General features: G+C 47.6%; 2 protein-coding genes across 2 annotated transcripts; both read right to left on the reverse strand.

The window, feature by feature from the left end:
• Positions 1-2,498: 2,498 nt before the first annotated feature.
• On the reverse strand, positions 2,499-4,802 carry LOC125541016 (autophagy-related protein 18d-like). The gene is made up of 4 exons (XM_087543182.1): positions 4,071-4,802; positions 3,012-3,258; positions 2,772-2,904; positions 2,499-2,580 (listed from the first exon to the last, which is right to left on the reverse strand). Exons 1-4 carry the CDS (start codon positions 4,800-4,802, stop codon positions 2,499-2,501), a joined length of 1,194 nt encoding a protein of 397 aa, XP_087399308.1.
• A 1,597-nt stretch (positions 4,803-6,399) lies between these two features.
• LOC147983865 (uncharacterized) lies at positions 6,400-7,536 on the reverse strand. The gene has a single exon (XM_087540892.1). The coding sequence runs from the start codon at positions 7,534-7,536 to the stop codon at positions 6,400-6,402; it is 1,137 nt and encodes a 378-aa protein (XP_087397018.1).
• Positions 7,537-11,798: the final 4,262 nt, after the last annotated feature.

Below are 11,798 nucleotides of genomic sequence, written 5' to 3' on the forward strand. Positions count from 1 at the left end.
GAATCAAGATAAGACTAGTAACGGCAAGCATATTGAACAAAATCAACGCCCACAACTACTTTGTGTTCTACTCGTGCATAGAAACTACGCATAGACCTAGCTCATGATGCCACTGTTGGGGAACGTAGCAATAATTCAAAATTTTCCTACGTGTCACCAAGATCAATCTATGGAGTCATCTAGCAACGAGGGAGGAGTGGATCTACATACCCTTGTAGATCGCGCGCGGAAGCGTTCAAGAGAACGGGGTTGATGGAGTCGTACTCGTCGTGATCCAAATCACCGATGATCCTAGTGTCGAACGGACGGCACCTCCGCGTTCAACACACGTATAGCCCGGTGACGTCTCCCATGCCTTGATCCAGCAAGGAGAGAGGGAGAGGTTGAGGAAGACTCCATCCAGCAGCATCACAACGGCGTGGTGGTGATGGAGGAGCGTGGCTATCCTGCAGGGCTTCGCCAAGCACCACGGGAGAGGAGGAGGTGTTGGAGAAGGGAGAAGGAGGCAACCAAAGGCATGGATGAAAGAGCCCTCCTTCCCCCACTATATATAGGAGGGCCAAGGGGGGGGGCGCCGGCCCTAGGAGATCCAATCTCCTAGGGGGGTGGCGGCCAAGGGAGGTTTCCCTCCCCCCAAGGCACCTAGGAGGTGCCTTACCCCCTTGGGACTCTTCCTTAGGGTTCCCCCTGACCCTAGGCGCATGGGCCCTAGGGGGAAGTGGCGCCCCAGCCCATTTTGGGCTGCATCCCTTCCCAATTCAGCCCATGAGACCCTCCGGGATAGGTGACCCCACCCGGTGGGCCCCCGGGACCCTTCCGGTGGTCCCGGTACAATACCGATGACCCCGAAACTCGTCCCGATGGCCGAAATAGGACTTCCTATATATAAATCTTTACCTCCGGACCATTCCGGAACTCCTCGTGACATCCGGGATCTCATCCGGGACTCCGAACAACATTCGGTAACCACATACAAACTTCCTTTACAACCCTAGTGTCATCGAACCTTAAGTGTGTAGACCCTACGGGTTCGGGAGACATGCAGACATGACCGAGACGTTCTCCGGTCAATAACCAACAGCGGGATCTGGATACCCATGTTGGCTCCCACATGTTCCACGATGATCTCATCGGATGAACCACGATGTCAAGGACTTAATCAATCCCGTATACAATTCCCTTTGTCTATCGGTACGATACTTGCCCGAGATTCAATCGTCGGTATCCTGATACCTTGTTCAATCTCGTTACCGGCAAGTCTCTTTTACTCGTTCCGTAACACATCATCCCGTAATCAACTCCTTGATCACATTGTGCACATTATGATGATGTCCTACCGAGTGGGCCCAGAGATACCTCTCCGTCACACGGAGTGACAAATCCCAGTCTCGATTCGTGCCAACCCAACGGACACTTTCGGAGATACCCGTAGTGTACCTTTATAGCCACCCAGTTACCTGTGACGTTTGGCACACCCAAAGCACTCCTACGGTATCCGGGAGTTGCACAATCTCATGGTCTAAGGAAATGATACTTGACATTAGAAAAGCTTTAGCATACGAACTACACGATCTAGTGCTATGCTTAGGATTGGGTCTTGTCCATCACATCATTCTCCTAATGATGTGATCCCGTTATCAATGACATCCAATGTCCATGGTCAGGAAACCGTAACCATCTATTGATCAACGAGCTAGTCAACTAGAGGCTTACTAGGGACATGGTGTTGTCTATGTATCCACACATGTATTTGAGTTTCCTATCAGTACAATTCTAGCATGGATAATAAACGATTATCATGAACAAGGAAATATAATAATAACTAATTTATTATTGCCTCTAGGGCATATTTCCAACAGTCGCTACCGCGCCGGCCAGAGTTCCACTTTTCGCCCCACATCGTGGCAGATCGATGGGCGAGGCAGCGGATTTAGGTCACCAGCAGCAAGAAATCGTAGGAGGAAATGGGGAATCACGGCGGCGATGGGATAGGGTTTCCACCCGTATCACGGCCGCAGACCCGAATATATACTGCCGGGGGGGGGGGGGGTCGTTTCGGGCCACTGTAAATTTTTACGGGTCGGGCCGACTACACGGGGTTTGGTGTGGCCCAAAAATCGGGCCAAACCCGTATAGTCGTCAGAATTATGTGGACCGTGCGGTTTTAAGGGGTCTGCTAGAGATGCTCTAACAACAGATGAAGAAGATGGGATCTGTGATGCGGTGGGCTCCATATGAACATCACGCCTTATGACTTGTGGTTGTACCTTGGCGCCGTATAATTCTTTTTCCTCTTTGAATTATGCGGGTGAGTTGCATGCATTATATTCATTAAAAACGAAGATGATCAAAGTGTCAAAGAAGTTATGATTCATACAACACCATAGAGGTACGTCTACGTAGAAAAATCTAGACATCATCAACCTGAAAGTATATTGACTTTCAACTGGACCTAAAGAAGTGTCTTGCTGCCTTGCTGCCTTGCGTCCCTAATCCCTTCACAGGTCCATGAAGTTCTCGTGGCACACCCCCGGCACCATGTCGCCTCCTTTCACCGGGTCGAACTCACAGCGGTAGAACCTGCACGCACACCATGACAGTCGTTGTCAACATGTAAGAAACTTCTAAACAAAATGGATCAAGAAGTGGGAGGTAGGCTCGGGCGAGCGTGTGATACAGAATACCACATGCGTGTGTGTGACAATGTGTTGCACATGTGACATGTGTGTCAATATAAAATTGAGAGAGTGATTTTAGCTTCTTCAACGCACCTTTTGTCCATGCAGACAATGGTAATGGTGTTGGGGTGTCTCCTGTCGAACGCCACGGAGCACTTGGTCCAGGCGTTAGGGATCCGGAACTGGGCAAACGACCACTTCGAGCTGAAATACGTCGGTAGGTAGCCTGTGTGTTCATGAGGAGTGAAGTGTTATGTTAAGATTTTGATTGAGTAAAAAATTGTATGGAGCGACGTTAATTTTACCAGTTAAAATGTAGGAATATCCACCCACCTTTCAAAAATGACATGCGTGATGAGCTCTGGTTGGTTGTTGCGGGTGCGGGAGAAGATGGTAGTACGAGTGGTGCCACCAAAAGGTCATTGCTGGCATGATCTTCCTCGAGAGTGGAGCTTGTGAGGTTGAAGTCATTGATGCTGAAAACGTGCACCGTTGCCTTGTCGCTGGACACCGCTAACCATTTGGAGTCGTGGGAGAAGGCGATGCAGTGGATGTCTGCCCCTTCGGTGCCTCTTCTCAGCTACAACAAGAGTCAAGAACACCAACATGTGAACAAGATGAAGTTCCAATGTACTCCCCCTATATAGAAATATAAAAGTGTTTAGATCGCTAAAGTAGTGGTTCAAATGCTCTTCTAAATATAAATAGATAATATCCAACCATGCCGCGGGAATAAGTTGCGATATGTTTCAATGAAATTTGATTATATGAAACGGTTATTATTTGGAACAGGAAGTCTTAATGATTTACTTTATTTAATTACCTTGTATCTTAAAATATAGAAGTACTCCAGGAGTATTGCATAATAAAATAACTTTCTCATGCGTAGGTACATATCATGTGACACGTTTGCATATTATTAAGATCACTTATTTAGTTATATTGTAGGATTTCAATGAGAATTTTGTTTGACTCGCCTTAGGGTGATTTCTGACCAAAAGCATGCTAGAACACACGACATGTGTGTATGTGTTGCCTTACGACCAAGCAAGTAAAATTCCTAAAATTATATCTTTGGAAAGAAAACACACTTTTTACAAAATGAGGAATATACTTATTTCTATTTGGTTATTGACCCTTTTTAGGATATTTTTTTGAAGCTATCCTTTGTTTAGGATTATTACTGTTATTAATTCCGAGATTTTTTCTATATTGACCACTGAAAAAACATCTTAGTAAGAGCACTTGTATGGAGTAGTGAATCTGTCTTTTCAAATCACCTTATCTAAGTTCCTTAAAAGCTTTTGAAAGTCTGAGGTCAAAACTGAAGAGACCAATGCACAATAGTTCATGATCGAAAGAGTAGACAGCTTTCAGACATGCTGTGCATACCTCTTGGAGCTTGGTGCCGTCGGCGGTGCTGAATATGCGCAGGAGCGTGCCTCGGGTGCCGGCGCTGGCGAGCAGCCGTCCGTCGGGGGACAGCGCGAGGCACGCCACGCCCGAGCCGTGCGCGCGCACGCTGACGCTGCCGGCCCTGCCGCGCCGGCGGACCTGCACCGATCCCGCCTCCGGCAGCGGGAGGGCGTAGACGAGCGTCGCGGGCCCATTCGGCTCCTCCATGGCGCACAGCCCCAGCGGGTTGGGCCCCGTCGTCACCTCCTTCTCCCAGTGGACGCCGTCGAACAGCGTGGCCGTCCCCTCGCCGGCGACGAGCATGTGGTCCCCCCGCAGGCGGAACCCGCCGACGGCGCCGCACGGGCTCCTGACGGTGTTGGTCCTGGCGTCCTTGGGCTTGCACATGCCGTTCCAGAAGTCGATGACGTGGCCGTCGACGGCGCCGGGCCTCCGCGTCGCGACGGCCAGCTGAGACCGCGTGAGCAGCTGGGCGGAGGTCACCTTGAACGTGCAGCCGTCGGAGCCGCGCCGGTGCATGACGCGCTCGAGAGGGTGGCAGGAGAATACGTGGAAGTCGGTGGCCGTGGCCGCGACGAAGTGCGTGCCGTGCTGGTTGAAGGCGACGTGGACGAGCGGATCGGGAGCGGGGACTAGGACTTCCCCGTCCGGCAGCTCGGAGGAAGACGACGTAGAGGCCATGACCGACGGGCTGAACGATAGATCCATCAAATTAAGCTTGCTTTTCGCGGCTACAACTAGTTCGATTTGCTAACTGATTGATCGACCGAGGCTCGATCGATCGTGAACGTACGTACCCGTGGTGTATATAGATCGCCCCATGATGAAAACTACAGTACTAGTACTAGTACTAGTTAAGTTGGTAACCATGTCGAACTGGGACATGCATGCATGTTCGGAGTCGGATTACAATTCCTGAAACGTACATAAAGATGTTGGTCCGTTGGGCTGGGCCAAACGTACAGGCACTGGGCCCCGCCTTGTTTATTGGGCTCGGGTTTGTGCTTTCTTTTGTTACCACGGCACACACTAATTCAGCATATGTAATATTTTCCCTAAAAAAGCATATGTAATATTAATCCAGGTGCATTACAGATATTTCAGCACAGAACTCATACAACAATTTCAGATTGCTTTAGTTGGAGAGAACTAGATGGTTGATTATGCACATAGTCCATTCTCTCGGCAGTTTCCCATGTAAAGTTGATAGATCTTTTGAATAACTCCATACTAACGAAGAATTCGTCCCGGTCCATACTCTCAACCTCGAAAGTCTCATCTTTCACGCCCAGATGGATGCCCCTTATAAGCATGTACGATATATGATGTAACCATGAAATTTGATGGCCCAATCTTCAAGTTGTATATAGCCTTTCATATCATATATATGTACTTTAGAATTTAGACGAATGCCACTTTTTTTTTGCGAAAATTCTTTCTTCAGAAATCTACTCCCCCCCCCCCCCCCCCCCTCCCCCTCTAATCTCCGTATGACATGAATGTATGAGTGCACACAATATTGTGTCAATATGGTACTGCTGATATTCAATCCAAAAGTTAACTTGCTAATACTTATATGTATATCTGCACCAAATTAAAATAGGAAGTATATTTTACAGACCATACCACCAAATATCTCTAATTTAGGGAAACCATTTTCAGCGGCAGCAAACCAAAGTGATTACCAACAGCAATGTAGGGAGATCCAATAATACCAACAGTCATATCGCTTAACTTATCCATGAGTTTGGTCTCATGGACAACCGACAAAATATATCACCAAGAGGGTAGTACTTCTGGAAATATAAAGTTTACAACATGTTTGTTGTCAAACTATGGTCATCCCCCACGTAGTAATGCCAACAACCCCCAATAGCTAATATCTTCTATGTATGCATGGTCTTATATATTTCTACTATTTAGTACCCACTCTGTTAAAAAAAAATATAAGATCTTTTGGATATTTCAATATGGGCACGTAGTCTGAAATGAGTGAACAAATACAGAAAAACGTCTCTATATACATCCAATTCATAAAAAAAGCTAGAACTATATTTGTGAACGTAGGGAGTACTATATTTGATATTTGTGATGATTGACTTAGGTGCTCATATTCGAAGTAAATTAATTAGAAACAACTAAGTGTTAGCAAAATTTGTTACATAATTTCGCATTACACACATTTCAGCACACAACTGATACATTAATAGGTAACATCTAGAGAGGAAAGAACACCGAGTTCCAAATCACCCGAAGCTTCAAAACTGCCCATTGCCACACAGTGATATGATCTCTAAGCGAGCCATCAAACTCCTAACCCACTGACCGCTTCTTTCAACTCATCAAAATCCATTCCATTCATCATCAAATGACGACTGTTCGAAACAAGAAGAGACCAAGCGACGGTAATCTCCACTTCCACCTTAGGGTCACGGTCACCCAAGAAACATGTCTCCTGACTTATATTGCAAGCTTTGGGCATGAAGCAAACCTCACCTTGTGCGGTGATATCACCAGATTCCGAGTAGGCTTGTATGACAACATTCAGGCTTCCTTCCAATTCTACAGAAACTACATGCCTTGATAGACGAAGGTAACCGTGTGAACCCTTAGGCATAGTTCTACCACGTGAAGCAAGCATCACAACTTCCATGGATGGGGCGTGAGTAGTGTAAGTGACTTTACCACCAGTGACCTTATATGTCCGTGATGGTGAGAGGCAAGCAACTTGACCGCCATAATAGAAAGGCCATGGCCCGTTTTTGACACGGACACCCAATATGGTGGCCTGGACAGTTTCATGAATACGCTCCACGCATAACTCTATTGTGCAGAAGCAGTTGCTGAAGCAAATGGTACGTCCTCCGCTGTAATGGCATGCCGCGGGCTCCTCCCTGACTACCAAACAGCTCGAGGCGCAGCGTCCTGATTTCCTCCCGGAGCGAATTAACTCGATCTTTCTCCTCCTTGAGCTGCTCGAGCAGGCGCCGTAGGCTCTCAGGAGGGGCAACTCGATTATTGCTGCGGTTCTTCCTCCTTGGATTGGACTGATCGCTACTCTCCATGTCGATCCGAGGAGAGTGTTTCGTCGACTCTGGATCTCACGAGGGCGAGGCGATCGATGGATCTTCTCGATTACGGCGGGCCTGCTGGTGGTAGGGTTTCTCGAAAAGAGGGGTCCGGGGCGATTATGAGGGGCTCGTCTCAGGCTGGACGGAGCGAGCGGGCTTTTCGGCCTGCTCGTGGCCCGTTCTGGACCGGACCGTCCGGTCCTGGCCCGCTGAAGAATTTGTTCGGTCCGGTTACTAAATTTCGGCCCAAAATTTTCTCGGTCCGGTCCGGTCTTTGCCCGGTCCGACCGAGCGGACCGAAGGTGCGGGCTGTTCTTCTTCACCGCGGCCACCGGCGACGCCCTGGACGTGTCCCATCCGGCGCTGTTCATGGGAATCAAGTACTCACTCATGCAAGAGGTAGAAGAAGACCCAGATCACGCGCTGCCTTTTTTCCTTGTATTCAGTCAGACAGAGAATAGAAAGAACAAGAGTGCCGGCGTTCGATCCGATAATCGCGGCGCCATTCTTGACTAGCCCTTCGCTGCCGTTTCCTTTTACTAGCGACTAACGAGAGACTCCAAAAATCATGCGCCCATCCCATGCTTCCGTTTCCTTTTATCAAGTCGAACAGAAAACAGAAGGAACATTCTATTCCTACGCGACTTTCTTACCAAATCTATACGTGATATCTTTGTTTGGTTTGTAATAACTGCCCCACGATTTTAGGTAACAGAAGCAATCCAATTCAATTAGTACATAAGTTTACGTAAAAATCATTCTTAGGAATATATCACTACTAAAAAGAAAAAGAACGACAGAAACAGGCTCGATCCTATAATCACGGCGTCATCCCACGTCTAACTTCACGTCAGATTTGATCCGTTAATCACGGCAAGGCCCACACACAAAAAATCGTGGGCTCATGCACGCACTACAATACTTGCATGCGACACAAAAACTGATAAGGAGGAAACACGCGCAGTTTCATGGCTAACAATGGCGCCCGCCGGTCGGCGCTCGCCGCGTCCTGTCGCTTCCATGTGTACACCACCGCCGGTCTGGACCATCGAGCGCCCTACACCTCCTCCTGCGCTGTCTAGCAACCCCTCGTGCGCGTTGTGCCCACATCGACGGTGACCACGGCCGGTCCTCTCGGTCCAGCCCGGGCTGGAGCGCGATCGGTCCGAGCCCTGAAATCAGGACCGCCCAGCTGGTCGGTCCGCTCTGCCGGCGGCCGGTCAAAACGGTGACTCGGTCAAGGACTGGACCGGTCCGGACCGTGTCCACCCTGAGGCTCGTCCCTTATTATTTACTACAAGAACGTCCGTGCGTTACAATGGGGCCACGTTAACTTAAAGAGTTCAATATTACGACATTGACGACTTTTTTACCATCAAATCCTCACACACACTCCCTCCCTCTTCCTCACTCTCTCTCCCCCTCTTCCTCTCTCTAACACACACACATATCCATCTTATTGGGTACGGGACCATAATCCATCTATTTCACACACACTAGCTAGTGCATAACAATATGAATTATGTGTATTATATTTGCCACCAGAACTGAGGGAATTAATTTCATGTAAATCGGCCAGCCACAGCTCCAAGAATACGTGGAGGAGGTGGCCCGGGTCAGCGTCGGCGCCATCCGGCGCGGGCCACGGGCCCGCTTCCAAGTGCACGTGCAATGCACGTCTTCACAAATATTACAACCACATGTGAGAAATCACATACTAACACGATGTTGCAATCAATTTGTAATTAAAGAAGCCAAAAGTCTTTTTTTTAAACAAGAATTCCTTATGCTGGAGTTTAAACAAACCCCACAATAGCCCTACTTATCACCTAATTAAGCAGATGCATGACTTATGAAGCGGATAAGAAATCATGTTAACTTGGAACTAAAATTCCAACAAAAGAGTGAGGAATAAACCTTTTTATCATTGCTCTGAAGTCTGAACCTCCCCCTATTTGTTAGTGAAATGTGAGTATGCTTGGAAGATAATAATTTCTTATGCAACATATGCTTTTACATCCGAAAGAGCTACAAAATATGTTGACCTACCTATGTGCACTTCCTAAATCAAGCGGATAAAATTATTTCTATCGGCAATATAAAATATTAAACATTAGAAAGAAAGGGACAATGTCCACTAACCATGCAAATATTCTGACCATGGGATATTTAGGCTGGCATATATGGAAAATCAAAGCTAAAAATGACTCGATGAGTTAGGGATACATCAATAAATATTGTAAAAAGTGATAAAAGCAAATCTGCAGCAACTCGCGACCCCACGAACTCGTATTCGCAATGAGCAAGTTAGTGAGGCCACCACGGTAGGCTAGCACCAAGGGACAAGGGCAACAACCGCCTTCCCATCCAACCTACTGATTCTGCTGGCGCTACTTTCATCCTAAGCCCATGAGTACCGTTAGTGTGTTGCCACGTACGGAGAAACTATGAACTGAAATTTTCATCCAAATCATGAAAAATGTTAATGTTCCTCTCCTCTCCCATCCCTCGTGTGAACATACCCAATTCGTGGTTGGCTCGCTACATTCAGCGTAGCTCTGATGTGCACTGCCCTCGCTCTTGATTAGTTGCCGCAGTGCCATGCATCTACGCCAACAAGCTGGGGAAACAAATGCAAATGTTACACCGAGTCAAAATCAACCATCCCACAATCGTAACAATAGAAAAGATAATAACCAAAATTTAACAGAAGAACTATTGCTTGGCTCCCAGATCCATCTCGATAGCCCTTGATCTGGCTGCTGAGCTTCTCCTAGCCGCCTCAACATCACGTCATTACCAAACATGTAGTGGATGCCTAGTGGGACAAGGATTAAGAAATAACATGAGGTGAAAAATGCGATGGCTGTCAATTCCATAAGACGATCCAAGTAATTTGACAAAACAGATCGGGAGCATCTTGTATAATCTCAAAAAAGCAACTAAAAATATGAGAAATGAAGTGATGAAAATCAGCCCCTGCTCTCATTTATGCTCGCTTTTGTAATGGGAGGCAAGGAATGGGGATACCGGGAGAAGAAAGGATCACATGGACGGCAAGCCTCCACCACCGGCAAGTGGGGTTGCTTCACATCCAATCTCCACGTCCGCCGCCTCCATGGGGACGAACTCCCATGTTCACAACCGGGCTCCCAATCGGCCGCTGCCTCGCCGACCTTGACGACGAAGTAGTCCCTCCCTTCGATCCCATTCGCAACGGAGGCAACACCCATCCCAGCGGACGGGTCCGCGGTGAGATCCCTACTGGATTGTGGTCGCGCCTCCCCAAACCTCACCGCGGGACACATGAGAGGGCGCCGTTGCCATGGTCAGGCTTGGATGGGGAAAGGAGGCGACATAGCAGCAACGGCGCCTTCGCCGGGATTGGTGGCGACGGCGGCGACGAGCGAGCGGGAGGACGGCGGCGGCGAGAGAGTAGGAGGGTGGTGGCGGCAGTCCATCGGCCGCCGTGACGTGAGAGGAGGATGGGGATGAGGCCGCGATCTGGACGTATGGAGCGGTCGAGAGGAGGGGAAGCAGGCGGCTGGGTTTTTCCATCATGCGGGGTTTGGGGGAGGTCAAACGAAACGGTTTTTTTCGTGCGGGAGGCAGAGCAACGAGGGCGGATGTAGGGAGACGGGACGCGGTCGGTTGGCAGGAAAAGGAAAGCTACGCAAAATCACATCAATATAAGAAAATATCCCATCAATACTTGATTGATTGCGATTTATTTTTTATATGGTAACTAATCTGATCATCAATACTTGATTGGTTGTGATTTATTTTTTATATGGTAACTAATCTGATGGGTTTATGTGGGTGGTGAAGCGAAAAGGAAAGCTACGCATTTTTTTAGTCAGTAGAGATAATTGATGATAAGAAAGGGAAAATCACATCAATATAAGGAAATATCCCATCAATACTTGATTGATTGCGATTTATTTTTTATACGGTAACTAATCCGATCATCAATACTTGATTGATTGCAATTTATTTTTTATATGGTAACTAATCTGATGGGTTTATGTGGGTGGTGAAGCGAAAAGGAAAGCTACGCATTTTTTAGGCAGTAGAGACGATTGATGATAAAAAAAGGGAAATCACATCAATATAAGGAAATATCCCATCAATACTTGATTGATTGCGATTTATTTTTTATATGGTAACTAATCTGATCATCAATACTTGATTGATTGTGATTTTTTTATGGTAATTAATCTGATGGGTTTATGTGGGTGATGAAGCAAAAAGACAGGTGGGAGGGAGACGAAATAAAACCAGCGAAATAAAACCAACGAAAGCGGTGAGGCGAAATAAAAACCAGCGAAAAATAACCGGCGGACTATTCATAGATTTTTTTGGTTCGTCTGTCTCGGTGCGACGGGATGTTAGGGCCTGGAGTGCGTGGGGCGAGCGGGGGACTCGGCTTGAGGTTTTTTTTTGTTCTATGCGGCTTAGCGTGAGACGGGAGGTTGGGCGTGTGCGGGACTCGATCGCGGGGTTTTCCTTGGTTTTTCACGGCTGAGAGGGAGGTGGGAGGAAGTACCAAAAAAGACCGGGTGAGGTGGGACGAAAATAAAACCCGGAACGCGACCTATCAACTGAGACATTAGGAGTAGAGATACTAAAATTA

The sequence above is a fragment of the Triticum urartu genome, chromosome 2A, assembly GCF_056163025.1.
Source record: "Triticum urartu cultivar PI428250 chromosome 2A, HENAU_Tu73, whole genome shotgun sequence".
Classification (NCBI taxonomy): Eukaryota; Viridiplantae; Streptophyta; class Magnoliopsida; order Poales; family Poaceae; genus Triticum; species Triticum urartu.